The sequence below is a fragment of the Metopolophium dirhodum genome, chromosome 5 (genome assembly GCF_019925205.1).
Source record: "Metopolophium dirhodum isolate CAU chromosome 5, ASM1992520v1, whole genome shotgun sequence".
Classification (NCBI taxonomy): Eukaryota; Metazoa; Arthropoda; class Insecta; order Hemiptera; family Aphididae; genus Metopolophium; species Metopolophium dirhodum.
In genome coordinates this window covers 3714644-3740681 of record NC_083564.1, presented here as the reverse complement: position 1 = coordinate 3740681, position 26038 = coordinate 3714644, and the positions used below count along the sequence as shown (strand labels likewise).

The 26038-nt window shown below is 30.1% G+C and overlaps 1 protein-coding gene across 2 annotated transcripts; it reads left to right on the top strand.

The window, feature by feature from the left end:
• LOC132944094 (NGFI-A-binding protein homolog) lies at positions 1 to 25574 on the top strand. 2 transcript variants are annotated; one of them, XM_061013266.1, is made up of 13 exons: positions 1 to 565; positions 11377 to 11478; positions 12654 to 12791; positions 16501 to 16715; positions 17486 to 17704; positions 18979 to 19098; positions 19331 to 19464; positions 19626 to 19737; positions 20559 to 20722; positions 20803 to 20911; positions 21257 to 21343; positions 23227 to 23367; positions 24325 to 25574. In XM_061013266.1, the coding sequence occupies exons 1-13, from the start codon at positions 400 to 402 to the stop codon at positions 24454 to 24456; spliced, it is 1839 nt and encodes a 612-aa protein (XP_060869249.1). In that variant the 5' UTR covers positions 1 to 399; the 3' UTR covers positions 24457 to 25574. The 2 variants fall into 2 exon arrangements, 1 of the variants encoding a protein (XP_060869249.1); XR_009664415.1 differs by lacking the exon at positions 24325 to 25574 and having other exon boundaries at positions 21257 to 22944; positions 23227 to 23362.
• Positions 25575 to 26038: the final 464 nt, after the last annotated feature.

Genomic DNA, 26038 nt, shown 5'->3' with positions numbered 1-26038 from the left:
CTCGAGTATCCCGGAGTCGCCATGCGGCAATCGTCACGGGCCCGCTAACCGTCGGACGCTTACGCCGCCGATCGACACTATTTTATATTTTACTCGACGATAAAAATATACCATTTATTATATTATTATTAAATTTCAAAGCTCGTCACGTAAGCTCTACTACACTCCTTATCGAATTATTTACAACTTTTTGTACTGTTATAATATTATTGTATCGTATGAGATTGTGTTAAATGTAATGGTTTTTTGTTAATTTGTTTTTTATTTTTTTTTTTGCGACTTTTTCTTTCCTCTCTCATATTTTTTGTGTTTTCTATTACTCAACACAATGTCGACGTGAATATCGCGTTCTCACGGACTACACGAAACGCCGTTTATTTACCGGCCGTTGTAGTTTTTATGGAAGCCAACGAAAGCGCCGAAGTTCGGTCTACCGGCACGCCGCCGACCAACGGCGGTAACGGCGGGGGCAACTGTTGCGGCACGTCCCCTGCAGTCGGCGGCGGCGCTCCGGCGGAACATACTTCCGGCACGAAGATCTTGAGCAAGAATTCGAACGGCACAAGTGAGTGGTCTTTCGATTATTTTTTAAACTTTTGTTCTCGGCTCATTCCACATTTTTCTCACAACAATGCCGTGCACAAACCGTATTGCTATCAGGTCGCCCTTTGATTACTGCGCACTGGCAGCACACACATTGTACATACTTAAGACACAGACTATATTATTATAACGATTAATATACGAAATACAATATGAACAGGCAGTAAACATGGACACATTTAAGAACATTTTTTTTATCGTTCCCGATGATTTGTTTGATCAAACCACTTTTTCGAGTACATTCAAATGATCAATGTTGTATAATAGACGTGTACCGCCTATGTCTTGTACAGTTAAAACAAATACACAAATCGAATTTAGTTGCATTCCTCTTCAAATCTGAGCTATCAAGACTCGGTCGATGAAGGTATACTGCAGTTATATACGTACATTAAATTAACGATATTGGTTCAAAAAAACTGTTATGTTTTCTGCACATAATTGTTTGTCTGGAGTCAGAGCCTCTGGAACAGTTTCGTATGACCACCACTCACTATTAAAAACCGTGTCTCGTTGGTTCGCTGAAGAGGGATTTTTTTTGACTATCTTGGTAATCCTCCAAAGCACTCGAAGATCAAATCCAAACAATTGCGATTTTATCCAAACTCCAGTAGGATACGTTTATAGTACATAATTTTACTGCATTCGAATGTATTTTATAATACAAGTATTATTTTATATACAATTGTACCTACGCCTAAGATATGAGAATTCTTATGACCCTATCACTGCAGTAACCTGTCCAAACTAATACAATTGGGTACTACAGGTATACCTACTTACTTAAATCTAATTCATATAACAATCAAATGTTTTATTCAAAGTTGGTCATAATTAAACTATTCTTTGAATAAATAAATTATGTAAAACAATTTATTTATATTAGATATTAGATTAATATTATGTGTTAAACGTATTATACAACGAAATGTAGGAAGATTGTTTAAAATATATATATAATATATAATATATACGAGTTACAAGTTTTATTTTATTTTTTTTATGCTTTGGCCTTCGGACGTGTTTATTTTGACGTATTTTTGATATTTCTTAGTTTACACTAATATTTATATGTATTTCAAAAATTAATTTGTTTGTGTAATCTGATTAGAAAGTTCAATTGATCTATACGAATTTTCTTATCCACATATTGTTACATAATTCAATTTTTTCACTCTAGGAGTTCTATTCAGATTAAACAATTTTTATCGAACTACATAAGTGACATCGATATTGCATTTTTGCACCCTAGTATTTTTAATAGCATTTTGTGTAATACATTTTGGTTGAATTCTGAACTGAAGAAAATTACACATCAATTTGATGGTACGTACGTGCGTAAAGGAAAAATAAATATTATCTAAGTGGTTTTTGAAAAGGAACGGTTTTAATTTTAACAGTTTAAGTTTAACATAATATTGTGATCTGATCAACACGTAGGCGTCTAATTTTGTTTTTATCATCTCATAATATATGTGTAATATAATTATGATTATAGCAACGAAACGAATCGATTTTTCCTTCTGTAACATATTTTCGGTTCTTATCCCTATACTGCTTTCATTCATTCTGTTATGCATCACGTATATTGGTAAAATATCGACTTATTTATTTCTATTTTTTTTCCTTGGTGATTTTTCCTAGAATTTTTTTTCCACTGATATAATATTTTCACGTATGTAACACAATGATAATATGAAAGACAAAAAACGTATTTCAACCAATAAATAGGACGTTGAGAAATTTTTTCTTTGCTTTTTTTCATCCAACCGCTTTATCTGATGATATGCCTTGGAGCGTAGAGGTTGAATTCAGTTTTTTCTTTCTACGTTTATTTTTTTTTTTATCATTCATTCTTGCTATTCGCTTTTCTTCGGCGTATTTTATGCATCGGACACAAGAAAAAATCAAATGCGTAATTTAAAGTTAATTCCACGAACGAAAAAATTTCTTTTCAAACGTTGCAAGTGAGTAGGTATATATATTAACATTTCTTTATTTCACGAAAGTAACACGCCATCCAACGAAAACTTGTGGTTTTTTTTCTGATGTTGTTTTATTGCACTCATTTTTAAAAGCATAACCATCCTATTACATTTCGAGGACAAATCTTTCAATGATTTCTTTTGATCTTATTATATTTCAATTAAATTAAATTACTAAATGTATATAGTTTTTGTTTAAATGTAAATGGCAAAACCGTAAAGGTACTTCAGAAACATTTACGTATAGTTTATCTTGTTTAAAAGTTCAATAGCGTTAGTAAAAATGTCGAACAATGATTTTTTTAATCTATTTATTTAATTAAATAAAAAAAAATGTTTAATTTATTTTGTAGTTGTTTGAATAATCGATTTATATATAATGTATAACTTTATTACTTTGGAAAAACTATAATATATTATAGTATAATATAGATGGTCAAATATTAACGTTATCACATAGCAAATAGGTATTAATGTGTGAAACAATTAAATTTCTCATAAATCTTTTAAAATAATTTGTACGTCCATAAACAGTATCAAAGTTACCTAATGTTATTTAATTACCTATAAATAAATATTTATATTTAAACTAGTATAATTTTTAATAGAACAAAAATGCCACATAATTCATTTTTATAAATTGTATTCCTTTAAAAGTATATACTTTAATTTTAATCAAATTACTAAACTTTTTGTTTAAGTATATTGGTAAGTATTGGATTTAATAAAAATAAAATTTACCGAATGATGTATCTAGTATTTACAAAATACTGTAAGTTATATAAATAAATAGGTATTTTATTAAATGTAAAAAATGAAATAATTTTTATAATATAATATTTTGTTAATGCCCATGCTATAATAATAATTATTATTTTATAAAATATGTACTTCTTACAGACTTTATGACATATTAAAGGTACAATAATTCCATCACACTTTACCAATGATACAGTGAACAAATACATCATATACGTCACTAGCTGATCCCGCTGGCACTTCGTTGCCCGTTAAATGTACCAATTCTATATGACTCCGTGATATCCTCTTTCATTTAAAAACAAAACTGCTTGCCAATTGGATAAGAAGTTTCGAAGCCAAACCATAACAAAGATTTCCTCTTTTGCTTGATTTCAGTTTTATTTGTATAGATAAATGTATTTATTTGTTTTATTATTCTTAAGATTTTAATTTAATGGCATGCAAAATATAATATGGCTACATATTACCCATATATCATAATTACATAAATTACGTTATAACGAAATTCTTAAGAACATTAAAATACAATTATATTCATTAAATCAAACAGAAAATCGCTTCAGGGCTAATTCATTACAACTTGAGTCTTGCTCACCACTGACCCACTTTTATTCATTATGCATTAATGCAGTTATTCATCAATAGTATACATTTTTCAACAAAAAGAAATTAAAAACTCTAAGAATATGCCTACAGCATATTAATATAATATAGGCACAAATAGTTTTTAAATAATAATGTGTGTACCTATACATCACAAAAGTGTCCTGTTGATTTATTCTGTAAGAATTGAAATCATGTTTAACAGTAAACAAGAAGAAATTAACAGGAAGCCACGCCGAGTTTTGTTATTCTTGTATTTCGTAGGTACGTCATAAAATAATAATTATAAATATTTATTCAAAATCCCGTTCCGTAAGGCCCAGACTGTACATACTTCAAAAAAAAAAAAAAAAATCAGAGTAGAGTGTACCGGTTTATTGTTTATTTACTTTACCTTTATAGTTTAAAATTGGTTCAAATATTATAATATGAGATCATATAAAATGAATTTTATTTAAGAATAATCATGTTTGTATTTTAATTTTTAATTATATACAGAATATTTCTAAGACATATTCCACTATGGGTTTTGGTCAGTTATATGCAGGAATTCTGTTATTGCCACATAAGCTATAGAGTTGTTTAGTATGTACGAAATAATTTTACCCAAAATTACGCGAGTTTATACAATGAAAACAAATTTAAATCTTCTATGACGATTTACCAAAAAATGGATACCGTAATTATACACGTGTATTCGTACTATAATCAGTAGTCTTAGTTCGTCCATTTTAGTTTTTAGTAAACCGTTGCGAAAACGTTACAAAAACCGTTGATCCCATCCAACCATATTTCAGTCACCCCTGCCGCTTCACCATTGGGCCGGGACAGTCATCCGGAGGGTAGAACGAAACCTTAAAAAAAATAATAACAAAAAATAGCATCCACCCCTAAACAATACCGGAGGGTAGCGAAATGGCGGACGTACCCTCACACCCTTAATTATCCTTATATGGATGATGAAAAAAAAACAACCCCACTGGGGATGAACCATCTCGTACATCTAACCGTGTATAGAGTCAATTTTTTTGGTGGGTGGCCAAAAAAAAGTCTTAGTAATTTTTTATGCAAAAGGGGTCCGTTTTTTGCACCAACTTGGAGATGACCTTAGAAAAGGGTTGTAGATGACAAAAAAAATTTACAAAGACAATGCCGTCGTTATAGAATCTCACGCAGGGTAAATTTTTTTCTTCTCTTCCACTACATTATATTATAATAGCGTGGACGAGCATTTGCATGCATCAGACGGATTACATGCATGTAAAACACCTGTGACCCCTTCCTCTCATTCTCACGCATACCTACCTACCCCCGTACTTATACACTGGCAGCTGAGTATTGTTTTAGGTAAAAAAAATGTAGAAGTATAAAAATTAGACGACTTTTTTTCTTTAACATAGTCACACGATATTTGCATGTACGTGAACAAAATGCGAGGTAGTTTTTTTCTTGGACAACATTTTTTTTCATACGAATATTGTTTCATGAGTGGGATCTTTACAGAGATAGTATTCCCACAGAAAGGGATTGAATCGGTTTTAGTTTATGCAGTGGAATAGATAAATAGCGAATGTTCAAAAGAAAAAAATGTCTTATAATTCTTTATTATAATATACTATATCGAGTATTTCGAGTAAGTATTGACTCAACAATTTTTGGTACCTACCCCTATCCGACATAAATACATAAAGATATATTTTTTTTATACCTTTATAGTCTATATTATACTGCTTAAATATGTTGTACCTACTATCAAATGTAGTTTTATAAACAGAAAGTCTTTAAAAATATATCTATACTTGAATGTTATTACGGGAATATTTATATAATTCGGGGCAGGTGTTTCTTTTTATGTCAATCATTTACTTCTTTAGACGTTATATAATTTGAAATAATATAATTATAGAGATCAACTATAGGCTAAACGTGTGAACTGTGGATGCCACCTGGCCGGGGCTCAATTAGTAACTCGATCGCCAGTTTCTTAATAATTGAAATATTGTTGACTAAAAAGTATATGTGTTTAAGTGTAAAATAAGAATTTAAAGTAACATTAATATTAATAATACATGTCTTATTTTAAAAATAAAACAGTTGAGTACTCAAACGAGTAGATATATTGTTTAACTATTTTTTTTAAATTAGTAAACATTTTATATTTTAAACCGTTTTAATATTTTATCAATATAATATAATTATAATTGTGTCAGTGTTATGTACATAATATACGCGCATATTGTCACTTAATATCTAATATCTGTGTCGGTATATTATAATATTATTTAAAGATTATTTTATCTTTTAAACTATTATTGAATATTCATAAAAACCAATAAGATTTTATAACCTACTTAAATGTAAATACGCCGTTTAATATTTAGGTACGCATCTAAGTTTTAATTGAATTAAACCGTTTATATAATTTAGCCTTAGATATTAGCATGTAAGTACGACATTTTTTTGTTCGGGTAGGTTTAAGTTGTAAATTATAATTTTATTGATTAATGATATGACTATTTCCTGTCACACTTTCAAACACTATTCATATTCAATCGCTTTTCTAAACCATTGATTAATAATTTATAAACATTTTTTTCAACCAAAAAATGCATTCCGGCAAAATAACATATTATTTTAAAAATAATTCCTGTCTATCTTATGGATCACCCAACCATTTCGATATTGTTGCATTAAATTAGGTATTTATATTTATTCTTCTATAAAATAAATGTTCAATTATTTTTTCATAATGCATACTGAATAAATCAGATAACAGATAATAATATTAAGACGGGAAACATAAAATCTGCCTTTAGAGTAAAGATAAAGTACCTACCTATTTATTTTTGATATTGAATACAATTTATACTATTTTAGTTATATAATTAATAGTTAATAAATCTTTCGTTAAAAATAAACATTATTATTATATTTGAAAAATACTTTTTCAAATGTATCTCTGTCATCATTATATTTGTATTAAAATCGTTTTCACTTAATATGTATATAATTATTTTTTAATTATTGTTATTATTGTTAATAAATTGCAGTTTGATATAGTTAGTTGATAATGTGGTTATTATGATAAATAATTTACATTATTTTTACCATGGAAGTTTCAACTTTAATCATCATTTTACTCGGGTGAAAAAAATCCTAATCATCAAAACAGCTGGAACCAATTTATTAAAACTCATTATCATTCAACAGTATATACCGCGCAATGCACCCAGGCCCCATTTCATTTTATCAATTTTTTTTTTTATTCTTAGAACTCTAGGTGTATTGATTATTTTTTTTATGTTCCGTCTACGGTACTGTTTTTTTTAATGTTTCCCATGCATAAAGACATTCTCGGACTTTAAAAAGACAAAAAAAAAATAATGTTAATGGCCTCGGCTCTAAAAAAAAAACAACAAAACAAAACAAAAAGAACCACCGGTTCTGCCTGAAGGGTTCACATTCTCTGGTGTTTTTTATAATTTATTTTTTTTTTGCTGTCCATTTTTTTCTCTCGATCGTCATCAGCATGAGACTCAAAGAAGGTTTGGAATAAAAAAAAGCATTGAAGTTAGAAGTTGAACCTCATTTTGTCCTAGTGGAATATAATTTAATATTTTTACACTCCCAAATTACTTATAATTCCATATTTTGTTTAGGTATATCACTGTATATAATTTAATTTTTTTCTATCTCGAAAAAAACGTATATATTATTTTGGCCTCTCGAGATTTTAATACCGTGAGAAAACTTTAATCTAGTTTTCCTAATTGATATAAAAACCTACACATTACAAACTAAGTAAACAAAAATAAAAAGTATTAGGTAATATTTAGGTCAGTTATGTTTTTTTTGAGGTTTTTTTTTTATATAAAACTACCTACTATTATAAAACATTTTTAATTAATACTCTAAACAGTCTATACAATAATTTTAAATGTATTTCATCTTTTAGCTAAAAATCGTTTCAACAAAATTAATTCAATTTATTAATTAAGCTATGAAATACAACCAAATCACGTAATTAATTAATCATGTTTTAAATAGCTATAAACCGTAAATTTGAATAACTAATATATAGGTTATTTTTATGAGAATAAAAATAAAAAATTACTATTTGATATTATTAATTTTCCATTTGCATAAGTGCAATGAATAGAAAATTGATGTTTTATGAAATTTGATAATGTGGTCTCTTATAATAGATATGATTTTTAATCAAATTATAATGTAATTTTAATAATAATTAATTAAATTCAATTTAAAATACATTTTATAATTAGTTTATAGGTAGGTACCATGAAGATCCAATATTATACATAAATATTTTTTTCAATCTAAATAACGTAGCTCTTTATTTATGTAAAATTCAAAATTCTTAATTTTATTTCTATTAAATTTAATATAAAACTAAACATTTGAATAGGAAAACTTTTAAAGGTCTGAACAATGTTTCATGAGTGATTGTATACATTTTTAAAGTTATAAATCCAAAATAATATTTATCTATCATTAATGTGTTGAGTATTCAATATTCAATTATACGCATTTTATTCCCAAGATCTCTTATTTATAGTATATAGACCCTAATAACCTATACCTACCTATAAATGCACGATGTTGGTCATGGAATACGACTAAATTGGGTTTAAATTTTGTTTATCAATTATTACAACCTTGTTATTGACAATTTATCCGACTATCCAAGGTCTCGTAAATCCCATACATCATACCTAAAAAAAAACATTAGACGCCATCATAATATGACTCTTATCAAAATACGATCAGCTACACGACATGAAAAGGTGTTTTGTTATTTTAACCAGATCGTTGACCTCATATCTCCCACAACGTCCACGTACGTATAGCACATATTATATATGTGTGTGTATGTGTTTGATCAGTTAACAAATCATACCCATATTTGACCCTGGGGCTGTACAAAAGGTTCATTTACATAGATGGACTACCCAAAGACAGATGGACGGGCCCTAATTGATGTGTACACACTACACATATATATACCATCTTTTTTTTTATCTACTAGAAGATTCTGGTTCAATTTTTTTTCACATAATTTTTTCTACTTACTGTTACGTCCATTGTACGGGCCACATCTGCTGTTAAGCATTCAAACCGATTTCTTCGATGTTTTTGTTCTTTATTTAAATCCCAGTCAACGCATCTACTACATAGACCATTTACATCTACCTATGTGGAAAAAAACTCGTCGCACGTAACATTTGTATAGTATACCACATATATACCTATATTATATTATATATTTTATTCACTTCTAAAAAGTAGATCATATTCGACATTCAACGGTAATCAAATAGTATAACATTATGTATTGTTACCACAGTTAAAACACGGCGTAATATTTTATATTATGAATCACCCAATATAAAAATATTTTTTTTTTTAAATTATTTGTTTTTAATACCTATTTAATTGATTAGTTATTATTTTTGTTTGACTAAAATAATGTTGTATAATATATTTAAAGAATATTATAAAAAAATTAAATCCAAAGTAATTTGAGTCTGAAAGGGTCAAATAAAATATCAAAACTGATCAAATACTGATAACTGCTTATAATATGTTTCAAACATCAAAACATCACTTGTGTGTATAATTTGATTCAAGTGCTAAAAACAGAAAGTTAATAAATAAAACATTATAACAATATTAGTAAATAATAATTCATAATAAACGTCGTATAATGACAACCAATGAAACTAACTTGTCAGTGGCTGGTAGTAATCATCTAAAATATATACCAACAATATAATACGTGATGCGTCCTTAATATATTATTAAAGGTCAATATTATTGACCTGTGTTGTTTTTATCTTATTTTTTTTTTACACTATAATAATGGACACCCCGCTGGTAGCCTTGAAACGAGTTCAACCCTCAGCTGCTGTCCGATGTACGTTGTGCAATAATTACAACGGACTAGACGGCCCCAGGTCACTTTATAGCTCAGGAAGTCGTTAGAACAACACGTTGGTATACTACAGTACCTCTGGTTAATAAACAGAAGGTACCCCCACCTTAAATATTGTCCTGACCACCAACCCTTTAACAAAAAAAAAATAATAATAATAATAATAATAAATAATATTAGGCGAACACCGCTGCAGCGCGCACTGTCGGTTATTCATACAACTGCTGCAGGGGATTAAGGAATTGTTGCTATTACACCGAGTAACCATAATAATAATTTTTAACAATTATTATTTTGATTTGTTGAGAAATAAGTAATTTATTATTCAAGTGTATTTACTTAAAATTAGTAAGGGTATTTTTATTTTAATCTGAAGCATTTATTATTTTATTTTCATTGATTGGATTTAACCAGTGAGCGCTGAATAAAATGTACACGCACTCTGTTTAACACAAAATAGTTATGATTATTATAGTTTTCTATCTGTAACGAACTATTATAGAAATATGAATACATAACTAGGTATATATAGTTATAATTATTTAAGTTTAAAAAACTCCAGCAGTGTTCGTATAACAGACTAGATAAAATTTAAAATTTTTAACTGAAAACAACTATAACAAGTATAAATTGTTCTTATGAATGCGCTGTATATATAAATTATATATTGACTACATAAACGGTTTGGCAATTTATTTTAATCGGAACCACGAAAATCATAAAAGTTTCTCTCAACAGACCACAACGTATATAGTCAATGTGGCGCCGTCAACTGCAGTTCTCGATGCAACTGCAACGACAACGCGACGCCAATTCAATACAATAATACCACGTGATAGGGAAAAAAAATCATTTATTTCTTCTCCTCGGCAACAAGGCGGATAGTACGCTCAGCCATTATTCTCTTCACGTATCATATATATTCATATGTAATTCAGCTGATGCTAATATATAGATGGAGGGGCAAAAGGGGCTATTATACTAGTATACCACCCATATATAATGAAAGAACGAAACTCCTACAAAGTCGCAAAATATAAAATATTGGTCGCAAGAATGAAGGAAAACACTATATATTATATATTATAAAATAAAAACACTACCCTTCAGAAATGATTTTGGAGGGGAGGGTAGGAGCAGCAGACACATTTATTATCGGTGACCTGAATTCTAAACGCTACCACTGCTATACCTATAACATATATTATAACAATAATAATAGCATTTTCGACGCCACTGCCGCCGTCAAATGAAAAAAAAATCGTGTAAAGGTTAAGGCCTATTGTAAAAGGTTAAAAATACGAATAAATAGGTGTTAATAATATTAGTAATATAATATATGTATATATATAGGTATGCACACATCTTTAATACACCGAACCTGAACGTTAACTTTATTATCTCTAATTTGGTTTTAAAATATTAATTATTAAATGATATACTTATTGTAAAAATTGTATTGTGTTGCAGTGATTATGACATCCAGTCCAAGTAACGAAGCTGAATTACAATTGTACAGGGTAATGCAGAGAGCTAGTCTTTTAGCGTATTACGACACACTACTCGAAATGGGTAAGACGGACACATTAATACCTATAGGAAAGTGGTCCATTGAAAAAAATAACCAATTTAGTAATAATAATTAGAGTAGACGTGATCTACATACCTAATTGAAATTATGAATTTTTTTTTTACGTTACGCGCATACAGAAATTATTAATGGGTTTGAATAAAACGTTGAAATGTTCTACACAAGACAATGAATTAATAAAATATTAATGTAATAATGAAGTTCAAAATTTAAATCAATCTGAATTGCATTATGTTTTTACTTAAAAAAATATCCATTAATATCGTTTATAATTTATATACCTAATATACACGATATTCTTCTTGATTCGTTTTTTTTTATAAAAGAGCCTACTAAAGTATATTTATTTAAAAAATATTTAATAATTTTAAATATTACTCCAGTGTATTATTAGCATAAGATGAGTTCATTAAAATAATTATTGTTTACCTTTTGGCATTGAATATTTTAATTAAATAATGAAATATCTGAATATTGATAAAATTCACCTCTGATTTGTTTTATCGTGAATTAGTTCTCATCCAACTCGTTTAAATATTAAATATCCTTTATAACTAATGAAAAAGAATACAATAAATTCTGGTATTATAAAAATATAAAAATTAATTTAAAAATATTCTCAACAAAATAATATACTTGAAATTAAATAATCAGTTGATCGATTAAATTACCCGATCGTAATAATTATATTATGTTTCTATTTATTCTTTATAAATAATAATAGATAATACTGTTTGTTGTCGATTTTATGAATTTATTTTTAAACCAAAGACACCTGATTCTACATAAAATCTTTAAGCCTGAAAAGATAATAATCTTTGTTTTTAATTTTGTTTCTACGGTTTATCTACATGAAAAATTATACAAATATTTTAAAAACAATATATACATGTCTTGTAGATTTTGTTTTTTTATATATTAAATTGCATTCACAAATGCACAACCCATACCTACCAATAAATAATAATACAATTTATCAATATAATACTATGATATAAAAATTTTACTAATATTAACACGATATAAAAACATACGAAAGACTTAAAGAGCTGCTATTCAAAAATATTATTATAAGCAGAAAGTATTAATATATTTACTGTCAAAATTAAAGTTATTATATCATATAATATTATTACATTCTCATCGTAATGAACAGGAGGTGATGACTTGCAACAGCTTTGTGACGCCGGCGAAGAGGAATTTCTTGAGATAATGGCACTGGTCGGTATGGCGTCAAAACCACTACACGTCAGACGGTTGCAGAAAGCTTTGCACGAATGGGTCAGCAACCCAAGTAAGTTCCTACGCTTAAACTAATAATACAGTTAATATTTGAAATGTATCTACGTATTAGTAAGTGCGTAATGTAAACAAATGAAAACTAATTCACTCTGCAACATAGGTAAAACCAAACATGTTTGTAAGCTATCATAAATGATTACATTACGTTTTAAAAACACGTGTTTCATGATTCTTCGTAGTAAAATTGATTGATCATTATTCTGGGACGAATGTATAAATGCATTATTACCAACGAACGGTGTTTTGGGCCCGTTGACCAAATGTCGTTGGGTCATTATAACAGTAGGTAGGTCGTAGGTAATGGTAATCCTTCGATAGGCATAATATACATGTAGGTCGAATACTAATGAAACTAATAATAATAATAATAATAATAATAATATTCTCGAATGCACGTAAGAGAATGACAATGAATAAGGTTCCAAACAGCAGCAGGAGCAGTTGGTGAGCCACCGGGTTTATTATTATTATTATTTAACCCTTTCTATACACCAGTCACTCCTTTTGTTATTATTATGATTAGTGCGGCGTGTAGTTCCTCGGTTTGTATGCATACGAATATGCATAGGTATATTTATATACTATAATAATATGTACAGTGTACACACATATATATAATATAAGTACATGCATGTATCATATAGGTGTAAAGAAAATGCAATATTTACCATTGTATTGTATTTCTCAAGGTGCAACGCATGTTCTTTGACATAATAAGGTATGAAATGATTGCAACGTACCCACTCAAAATATATTGTACTTATTAGTTTTTAGTTGATTAACGATTACGTATAAATATCAATTCGTCCAACGAGATTCCCAGCAGCGTCTCATCTAAGTTACGAAATTTACCAGCTGTTTAGTATTTAACTTGAATTATTAATACAATTATTTTCTGTTTCATTATTCAACAAGCGGCTTTTATTTTTAACATTTTTGAGAAAAGTATACTATATAGTAATGGTTTTAATAGCAATAAATGTATTTGTTCAAACTTAACATAGGTATATGAAAAACAAATTTTTTTCTATTATGGCTCTGCAATATTTCAAAATTAATCTGTAGCTTAATTAATATTTTGTCATTTAAATCAATAATATATGTTTTATTAAGTATTTTATTAGAATTAATTCACCGAATAATTATATGGACTGGACTATTATCATGTGATCGTATACAGATGAGTAATATATGTATAGGTACTTATGAAGATAATAATAAATTAATTAGTGGTTGTTTGGTTACCACTGTAATTTTTTTTGTCTTAAATTTATCAATTTTAAAATTTTAGTTAATAATAAGTCCTTGACAGTATGTTTTTCGTTGGAATTTAATCATAAACATTTTCATAAAATGTATAGACATAACAAATAAAAATTCTAAATATGTTTAATTAATAATAATGTAAAAATGGACAGAATTCTAGGGAAATTGTTGTTTTACGTCCATTCTACCCTGCACACAAAACCCAGAATGAACATTGAAAGTTCAAATCCAAGAGGGAAAACCTTTTGCAATAGAAAAAAATTATATATGACTTTTTCCAAAAGCTTCTCCCGTCCCCTATCCGACGAACTGAACATTTTGTGGTGTAAATTTTCAACGGGATCACCTATATATATATATACACTCGCGTTTGTAGATACGTTTGTGTGTGCGTGTGTGTATATGTGTGTGTGTGGGTATATATAGTAGTCTGCTGGTTTTTTTTCTACCCCTTTTTTTTCTCGTTACAAGAGAAATCGCTCAGAGAGAGAGAGAGAGAGAAAGAGAAAGAGGGGAAAAAATAAAAATAAAAATAAAAATAAAAAGGAACAAAAAAAAGGAGGAAAAAAAGAACCGAATCATAAAACCTCTACCCAGTCCTACCTCTTGTTATTTTGTGGAACAACGTCGTCGAATCGAGGGAAGAGAGAGAACGTAGGAGAATGAGGGAGTAGGAAAGATAGAAAGAGAGAGAGAGAGTGGTAGGGTTGAGTGAAGGAGAGAGGGAAAAAAGACAAAAAAAAGTTTGCTCGATCAATTTTTCTGTCGCAGCTGCAATGTGTTGAGGGGTTTTCAGATAACCCGGCGGATAAAGTACATAATTCTGGGATTGAGAGTTTTTCATTTTAGGAACCATCAATAATTCGTTTTAAGAAAACATTCCAAAATCTATAAACTAAAAAAGATAATATAAAACTATAAAAGTGTTTTTCATTTTACATCAGGTAAACAATTAAGATAAAATAGAACAAGATTAAGCAATTAGCCTAACCTAACGAAATTTTAATTTAAAAAATGTATAAACCATTATAGTTCCTACTAAATAAACTTTTTTATTTGAATATATTATTACAATAATACTATGTTTAACTTTTATATTCAACTGAATATTAAAACTCTTAAGTTGATTATAATTTATTGTACAACTCTTTATTACTATTATTAGTATTAATTGATTATCTTGTTGTTACATTACATATGATTATCATAATACCTAATTATTTACTATAATAAACATTAAATTAAATAATTATAGTTATATACCTACAAAGTTAGTGCATAATTATTGAGTATACGTCATTTCGATGCTAGACAATAAATTTGACGTATATAAGATATTTTGACACGTGTACATTTGAATCAATTAAATTTCGAACCTTTTTACTTTGTTATTATTAACATTATGAAAGTGTGACATTGGAAAATTCTGATTACATCTGCACGTTTATCTTAATGTCATTCATATCGTTAAATGTTTATCACAAACATAATAATACGCATTTTAGTCCAGGAGCTACTGACGGTTTGACCATTGTTTTAACTTTTAGATTCATAAGTTAGTATTCAAATAATTGTACCGAGCATACGTGTAATTTCAAATGGGTATCAAGAAAAGTACTTACATAAAACCAAAATCCTTAGAACTTATCACTATTCACTATTGAACGTTTTTTAATGTTTAAATACTATGTAGTATGCACAATGACGTAACGTGTATAATAATAAACACCGATATACCTTATACGCACCGCCATAAACCATCCACGCGGATATTATATGGGCAATCACGTGTATACCTATAGGCTATAATGGCTATATATGTGTATATTATGTATTTTATATTTTTAAATATATTATATTTATACATATATTAAGTTGGCCTATAGTCAATACTCTAAGGGCCGTTCTTACAATGTCCGGTTAATGTTAACCGACACTTAATCGGACATTGTAAGAACGGCTCTAAGTGTCTAAAACATATATTATATAATGGCATGATATTGTACGTCTGTCTGGATACACGATAAATGATTTAGGTTGGTTTGGATAGGACACATTAGTACATATACCTTAAGCAGACCTATATGTATATAAATACAAGTATAGTGTGAATGCCCGCTTGTCCTATATACACCTAAATTATGTTACAGTGTTACAGATTTACAATTATTGAATCACTACAGTTGCAGTCACGATAATAGTATAATATAATATTGTACATGTAGTGACATTTTCAATTCGACACCGGGTATAGGCTTCTAATATTAAATATATAGTGAGTGGATAGTCTTCGTAAAGATATGGGGCCGTCTCTGTGTATATAGTATATAATATAATATTAATATATTATATTAATCAAATGTTTAAAATTCCTATTCAAACCGTGGTTATGGTTTAGAAACTTTCCTCATCTCGATCTTGGATTTTGTCCGCAGCCATGTTCCAAGCGCCGCTGACGTCCCCTGTCCCAGGTGGTGGTTCCAGTGCTATCGTCCTGCCACCGAACCCGGTGCGGCCGTTTCTCAGCGTCTGCCCGAACCCGCTGATTCAGACATCCATACACCACGGTTACTATACACCACTAGGATACGGTTACCAGCCGCCCACGTCACCATCGCCCGTGCCCAGTTCGACCAACCAACTACCACAGGTAAATATTATTATTAGATTTCCTATGTAATATTTATTATTATTTATTATTATTACATACAAGCACGCCCCCGGAGGTTCTATAATTATATATATCGAGCGGGGCATGATATCGAAATCTAAATGGGTACATAAAATATATATTTCAGTGTATATGATAGGTACACCTTTAAATCATTATTTTAGATTTTGAATAGAGCTACACGATCATAGGTTATACAATATGATGTATGTTTTTGTAGTAGTTTTTGAGTCCAATATCTCACTTCTTTAAGCAGAAAAAATGCTTCAATCTTCAACTTTGAGGTGGTTTCCGGTAGTCAATTAGATTTAGTTGAAACTTTGTGAGAGTGCAAAATTTAAAAGACCACAATAATTTTCAAAATAGCCAGGAAAATATAAAAAAATACAAAAACGGGAATATAACTGAAAAAATATTTTAGATTTTTTTACGCTATTTAGAGACATTTAAATTGTTCAACTTTTTTGAACTGTTTGAATTTGTGTTGAAACATTGAAACATTTTTATAGCTCCAAAATGTGACGAGACTTATTTTTTTTTAAACACACATCATCGTAAAATTGATACACACATTCCGCTCAGAATCTAAAATTAATAATTTGATTAATAAATGACTTTTATTATCCATTAAACATATATAATTATAATACTATTTACTAATACACTTATATACACTACAGAGTAATGATTATCTAGTGTGTATAGAGATATATCGTTATAATCAGTGATACCTGATACGTGTTTTTTAGGTTGCGCAAACGAGCGAAGCGACAACTTCGGCTGGACAACACTATGGTGATAGTAACAGTCCTGGCCAAAGTCCAGGATCGCCGTTGCAGCTGTCCCCGTCACTGGATGAATCACAAATCGCCCGGTTGGCTACGTCAGCTAAGCAACTAGTGCAAAGGCTACCGCAGTACCAACCCAAGGCACAAACAGCGAAACGGAAGGCGAACAAAGAACTCGAGGTAAGCATGAGTTTCTCACATAGAGGGGATAGTGAAATTATTAAACAATGCTTAACTGAAAAGTAACCGATGGCATATAAGTATATAATATTATTCATATAAGTTTATATAGGTAACACATATAATATAATACAGTCGAACTGTTACACAAGTACACAACATAAAATAAACATAGGTATTTACCTAGTTGCGAACTTTTAAGTTTTATCTTACTGCACCACTCATACTACAATCAGTAAAATACTTTTCAAACTGAAGAAATTGGGGTGAAACTGTGATAATTTATAGTAATATGTCCATTTACTAAGTTAGTCAATATGTCATATGTGGTTATTAATATTTCTTTTGTACTGTCATCGTGGTCAATCCACTGAGACGGTGTTATAACACATCACAAATTCACAACCCCGCAGTAAAACTATACTATAATATACATATAATTGAAAAACAGATCAGCATTAATAATTATTATGTAAAAAAGAGTAGTCCGTCTCAGTATATAATTTAAATTTTAAATTATCTAGGTAGTAAACTTTTACTCATTAAACTTGAACAACTAATAGACTTCTACCATGAAATTACTTAAATGGGGTTTCAACCTTTTAAGATATGAAAACATTTGTTCAGAAGTAGCAGTCGGCTCATGTATCATATTGTATGTAAAATATTTTTTATAATTTATGCACGGAAGGAAATATATATCAGGCTTACAAAGTTTAATGGCATTTACTATAATATTTGAGAAAGTTTCGAGCTTTGAACATTTTGCTATTTACATATGCAACATTGATTTTTATATTTTACCTATACTCTGTCCAGCGAGAGAACGCGTCAATTCTGGGTATCGAAACCGGTTCCCTTAGTAGGGTGTCGCCTGGGGTTGCGCAGAAAACCCGACCTTGGTCGCCCCATGGGGCGTTTTCTCGCCGGGAAGAAGTATTACCCCCCATTGTAAAACTCAAATAAATTTGGAAAGTATTGAGCTCCAAGTCCAAACACCATGATCCAACATAAACGATGAAGCCACCGAGTCTTAACCAGAAATTTGAAATGGGTGTTGCAGGGAAGTCGAACTTAAATAATTGTACAAGAAACTGTTTTAAGGGAACTATTTGTTCCAATCATAAAATTACTATTATAATATTGACTACCGACTCTAATTAACTTTAATTTTGTATAAATGTACGCTGTGAATCAACACTACATGAAACCTAGATTATTAAAGATGTCACATATTATTATATTGTATTTTATAGTATGCATTGGTTTTACAGTGCGTCATGAACATGCCGGAAGAAGATCCTAGGCGCATAGAATCCATTAGGAAGTATTCGGCTATTTACGGGCGGTTCGATTGCAAAAGGAAACCAGAAAAACCTTTGACATTGCACGAGGTGAATAACCGTCTTAATTATTATTATTATTATTATTATTATAAATACATGGTAGAAACGTGTGAATTATAAAAAAGCGGCATTTGAGTGTCCAATAACGGGAATAAGGCTATATCGATAACAAATAATGGAACAGAACATCCGAGTTAAAAAAAAATATCGATATAATAAAAATATATTAAAATATACCTTATTCCACGAGAATTTTAAAACGATGTTTACAAACCCACAGGTGTCCGTAAACGAGGCTGCCGCACAGATATGCAAATTGGTGCCTGCCCTGTTGACTAGACGAGACGAACTGTTCTCTTTAGCCCGACAAGTGGTCCGTGACTCGGGATACCATTACTCCAAAGGACATTCCAAGTAAACTAATTTTACCTAAATAATGAACAAATAAAAAAAAATTATTATCCGGTTATTATTTCATATCCCATCGAAATCCGCCATGAAACATTCGTAGTAAAACAAATATCATTAATTATTAAGTGTTGTGCCAAATTAAAAATATTTTAAAATCAAAACAGGTCAAGCATGCTGCAGAGTTTCGGAGGATTGACTTCGAACGGCGACTGTAGTTACGGGTCGAAGAGGCCCCGTCTGGACGATCACGTCGAACTACTCAAAATTCGGCGACAGGTAAATAAACATTTGTGGGCGACTACCGAGCCAAATAATCAATACTTACTTGAAAGATAGAAACAAATTGCGTGATTAAAATACTATATAGGAAAATTATATAAACCATTATATTTTGTACACAATAAGTATTGTGAACTGAGTATTTTTTTTTTATTACTGTACCTATGTATAATATTGTCTGTACATATATTACATTCGCTATACGCATCATATATCCAACGAGTCGGCAGGGTCACGTACTCAAGCTAAGTATAAAAAAAAAGTGCGCCTTAAAATACACATATAGGCAAAATACACGCGAATACTGCCGAAAAAAAGATAAGTATAAAAAAAATGACTCTAAAAGTTGTGATATCACTGATATCATTTTATAGGTAGGAAGCTAACTCTTTGAACTAAAGATATGATTTATGTCAAAATAACCGGCTAAAAAATTGAATTTAGTTTGATTTTACCATTAAATTTTTAACAAATTATTTTAACATAAATTATATCAATAGTTCAAAGACTTAGCTACCTATAAAACGATATTACAACTTTTAGAGCCGTTTTTTTTAAACTTTTCGTTTTTTTTTTTTTATGGAGTATTTTTGTTAGGATAGGTATATCATATAGGTACTATAATTATAAAATATATGATATAATTTAAATGTTAAGTAGGTTAGTACTTAATATTATGTGATATCGATACCAATTACCATTTGATTATATTGTATTTTTGTCTGGCTGAGTTCGATAATGGCGATCGTTTATGATATAATAGATACCTACGTCCTACATCTACATTATATAATGGATAAGTCGTGTTGTTTTCGCAGGAACGATTAGATCAGATCGCTGACGAACTAAAGGCAGTCAACGATCGCCGAGAGGAGCTGGACCAGAGCACCAAAGATGACCAGGCGGTCCTGCACCAGTTGGAAACCCTGAAGAATCGCCAAGCGCAGCTGTTGGTGGAACAGAACGACCTGAGGCAAAACAAGTAATATTCGCGTCACATGTGATTCAAAGTTAAATATTAAGCAAAACTAAACATTAACATCGACCGTCTGACACACGCAGATCGATGCGAAGGGAGAGGAGCGGCGGAAGGACGTCGTCGTCGGCCGGTTTCGACACGGACGACACGGACTCTCAAATGTCGTACAGCAATACTAGTTCTCCATTACAGGTGCGGTTTGCTTTATTAAGAAAATAATCGTAGAGAAAAAAAATAACCATCATCCGTTTGTCATTTTTAAGTAGTGTAGGTATCTACTTACACTACTTAAAAGGTACATCACTGCACATCATGACTGACAGTCGTCTGGTCTGTTGTGTCGTTCTATTTTTGCGTACGCTATACAACTACCCCCCCCCCCCCCCCCCCCGATTTCCCGTTATGGGTTTAGAGTTACGGGAGTTCCTGTACCTATATTATAATACTCTATGATGTGTTTTCGATTTATTATTATCCTATTCGACTAAATATTTTGCAATTTTCGTGCCTAAACTGAATTTCCTAACGAAATTTCAGGACATTAGCGACTCGAGGGATTCGATGACTCGTTGCAGCGTCGACTACCACCACGACGGAAAACCATCACAGAATACCGGTAATCAGGTAAAACGTGTTCACGGCGGTGATGGCGAGTGCGGTAAAGGTAGCGGCACCGATCCGCTTTGAGGTTTTTCGTCCCCCAAAACTAACACAAAATAATAGTTATTCTGTCAGGAGACAATATTAATATGGTGCATTCGTCTTGAAAATTACGCACATTGGTACATTGCACATACGTGCATATTTGGAATTCGGATCCATCATAATAATATCATTTTTCATATTTTTACTAATACAGTGTGAATAACGCCAAATAACGCATGGTCTATAAATGGTTGGGAATTTCGCGGCATGTGAACATTTTTAGTTTAATTACCTTCAATATTCGCTGAAAAAAAAATAATATATTTGATACAATTGACAAAAACGAAAACATTAATATTATATAAAAAAAAAAACAGTCATTAATTTAAAAAAAAAATAATCATTGCTTTAAAATATTTGAAAACTATATAGTTACAGGTGATATCACCTATAATTATTACTGAAATATATTTATTTTGAATATCTTCAAACAATAACATGTTTCAATATCAATATTGTTGAACATATATTTTTTTTTTATATTTTATTTTTATAAAATAATTAATATTTTATATTTTTGTTTCTAAAAATTTGGTTTACTTGGAATTACTATTTATTTTGTACAGAAATATTTTAACATTTTATTTTTTATCATATTCTTATTGTTCCTAAAAGAACAGATTGTATTACCGTATAAAAAATAAAAATAAAATAAAAATATTTTAACAAAAGAAAATACGATTCTCAATAAAAACCTAACAAATGAAAATAAATATTCTCAGAAAAATCTAACAAATTAAATTTATTATAATAAAATGTTTGACGTTAATTTCGTATTTAATATTAAAACAAAATATAACTAGGTACCTACTGTTATATTAGACTTTAGTAACATCAAGAAACGATGATTTGCAGTAGGTACAGTGTTTCAAAGGAATAGTGTTTCGAAAATAAAAGTATAACCTATACGCGTTCAGATTTATTAAATTGTGTTCTAATTTAAATTTATTTACCTATTTATTTATTTGATGCCTATTTCTTTTTAAAGTTATAAGTCGTTCATATCCCAAGTGCTTTAATTTTTAAAATATTGAAAATCCATAATAAAAAATAATTATTATATCAAGTATGGAGGTACTTACATACTTTAAAATTAAAACTGATCCTCGTGAGCCATACAGTACCTACTTAAGTACGACGTTTTGAATGAAAAATCCGAACTTTGAAATGGTAATTCGTTTCGATTCTAAATAGAGTAGCATAAAACACTATACCAAATATGAAAAATGCATACTACTGTTGTATATTTTGAACGTAGCTAGAGTCGTTTGTTTTAAATTTTTTTTTTTAATATTTATTCTGTATATTATGTAAATATCCCATTAGATGTGCAAATTGTGTTATTATTTAACAGGCATGTATGTGTGTATATATTATATAATATTATGTAGGTACATTAATGTAATTTACTATTAATTTATGATTCATACTTGTGCGTCGTTATTAACCAAAACCTTTTCAGTTTATGTTTGTTTTAGCTTGTTTCGCTTTTGTTTTGTTTGTGTTTTTTCAAACCCCAGGTATGTATATGCAAATAATATATAGTATTTATATTATTGTATTGTTTTGAATAACAAATTTCTCGGACACGTCAACACACACGTGGCTTGGACTGCAGCAGCTTTATGTAATACAATAACTATAACTAATAATATTATAATACCTACTAACTAAATGCGTACCTATATCAATGTACACTACAACATCATTGCAATATTATGTTGTAACTGCATTTTTAACCCAACCAAAACACTGTTTATCTCGTTATTCTTCGTACGTTCAACAGGCTTCTCTGTTTCCAGAGTAACTTGTCTCGCGGCGATACAGACGACACGGACGAAGACGACGGAGAACCTCAGCGCCTTCGCCGCAGTCACAGTCCGTCCGCCCACATAAACGGCAACAGACATCTGGTTGATCGGTTTTTCAACGACAAAGTCCAGGTAAAAAATTATCCAGTCCCGGGCACATAATAATGCATAACTAACGCGTAATAACGTAATATAATATGAGCACCATGCGTGTACGGCGGACTTAGGGGTAAACACAACGAGTGCATTTGCCAAAGTCATCACTAATCGGAAATCGGCGACTTTTTCAATTTTTTGGAACGTCTTAGACGATACGCTTTTCTAGCTGTTTCAATACATTTTAAAATTATTTATTTGTTAATATATTTGTACTTTTTAAACTCACCTTATTCAATAAAAGAAAATTGATAAATGGATTTCCGATTTTGTTGTGGTCATTTTTTAACACCGTTAGGTCATATTTGCATTTTATTTTAAGTCATTAGCCATTAGGTATTTAATATTTTAACTTTGCGCCATCAACTTCAGAGCCCAGCTACTTATCAGTTAGGTGGGTACATACCAAAATATTTGCCTTCTCCGTAAATATAACTGAAAAAGAAACCGAAGTTGGTGCCTATTTGTATAATATTATTATTATGTATACCTATATATATTATAGGTACAATACTACAGTATAAAATATAAGTATTAACTATTGATATAGACCCCCACCCCGCCCCCGGGGGGGCAGCTCCCACGCATACACTTTTATTACACTTGTTATATTGATGTTTATAAATATAGAATATCTCAAACAAGACAATAATATTATTATTTTTATCAAGCCCCCCCTATATAAAACCAAAACTCAATAATTCAATATAGTACCTATTATACTACCTATTATACTCGTATGCCTACCGTGACACGGTGATAACGTGACAAGTAGAGAAATTAAACAATATTATAACAACATTAATAATATGTACGGCGGCACTAGCCAATAACCAGCAGACAAAATTCGCAAGCCGATAGGGTTTTCGAAATTTTCCAACGCACGTGCCACCGAATAATATAACAGTGAATATCGCCGTTTCCACTTTGCAGATAATATCGTCGAGCGGCGGCAACATAATCGCCGTCGCCAATCCGGCGCTGTTGATGTCCGCTGCGACGACGACAACGACGCCGCCGCCAATGAAAGTCGAACCAGTTTCACCGACGCGAGACGACGACTGAATGGCGGAGAGTGCCGCCGACGTCCCGTGGCCGACCCGAGGAAATCTCCGATTCTCTTAATTGTTATTATTATTATTATTATTATTTATTATCGTTTTCCGTTGATCGTATTTACCATTATTTGTTTTTTTCCCAGTCATCTAATCACAATAATAATATTATTATCATAATATAAGACCGTAGGTTCGCAGTGTGAAAATAAGCATAAAATACGATCATGTTCCTATCTATACACTCTGTACACCTTCTTATATACGAATGTTGTAATAATATCATATTATGCTTTATATAAACAAACGTTGTCGACCGTTTTTTAAAATCATTACGACTTGCGAGCACGAGATACCTATATACATATGGCTATATTATCATTATGTTATTTTAATTTATAATGCTATTAATTTAAATATTATTATTATAATAATAGTATAATGTTGTACCTATTACCGCGAGCGTTTTGTTTATTGATCTTTGTTTACGGTTGATTTAATTTTCTGTTCTGTACTCTGTATGCGTACCTTAAGATGTGGGTACCTATATCATATTGTTATTATTAATTATTGCCCACGCCATCAATCGTTATGTCAATAATTGTCAATATCGGTTTCTGTCGGCCGATCTTGCGAGACGACCACTATACCTTCTCCGATGGTATTATGATATTTCTGTCGTTCAAAATTCCATTTAACAATATTATACTATTATGTAAGTACGTCATAAGTCACGAATCAAAATAATTTATTACGTTGGTATTTCGATTTTTCTTTTGCTGGCGCTGAACGACGATCAAATGATTCCATTTCCATGTACATCTACCGACACGTTGTTTTGTTTCACGTCGAGTGTTCGCCGAAGACGCTTGAGCTCCCATCACATTTTTGTCGACATAATATTGCCAGTATTATAATACTATAGTCTATAGTTAGTACACCTAATATTATAATATATTAATATATGTACCACCACAGCGTGAGTAGACCAGTGGTGTATTGGTAAATATATTTATGGGTATACGCACCAATAAAATATGTATGTAACCTAAACGATTAAATTATATCATCGTATATATTATATAACGTTATTGCAGTTCAATTAGTACATAGTTTTTAACATTATTTTATTAATTTTTGTATAATGTAACAATAGAAAATAAAACAAAATCAACTCGAATGTCAAAAAAATTAAAATTATAATAACATTATTATTATAGGTACAATCTATAGAATTTTCCACAAAGATTTTTTGAATTCAATATTGGGTTTACTAAATTGAACTTAAAGTCTTAAAATACATTAAACACAACGCATATTGTTATATAACTTATATTCAATACCTACTTCAATTGATAAATAATTCATTAATACATAAATTCATTAATACGAATAACGTTTTTTTCCTATATGAAATATTAAATAAATTTAAAATCTTATTTGGTTTTCTGATTATTTTGGAAGCGTATACCCGTAAAATAAGATTTTACATTGGGTATACGCCGAAAATCGAAAATCTTCTGATGGGTATACGGCGTATACCCGCGTACCCGTACCAATACACCACTGGAGTAGACGCAATTTTTGGGCAA

Bases quoted from the DNA above. Each gene is read 5' to 3' on its own strand.
- LOC132944094 (XM_061013266.1), top strand. From the start codon at position 400: ATGGAAGCCAACGAAAGCGCCGAAGTTCGGTCTACCGGCACGCCGCCG. The intron at 20,723-20,802 runs GTAATATTCGCG...TGACACACGCAG, and splicing joins AACGACCTGAGGCAAAACAA to ATCGATGCGAAGGGAGAGGA. The intron at 21,344-23,226 runs GTAAAACGTGTT...CTCTGTTTCCAG, and splicing joins CACAGAATACCGGTAATCAG to AGTAACTTGTCTCGCGGCGA.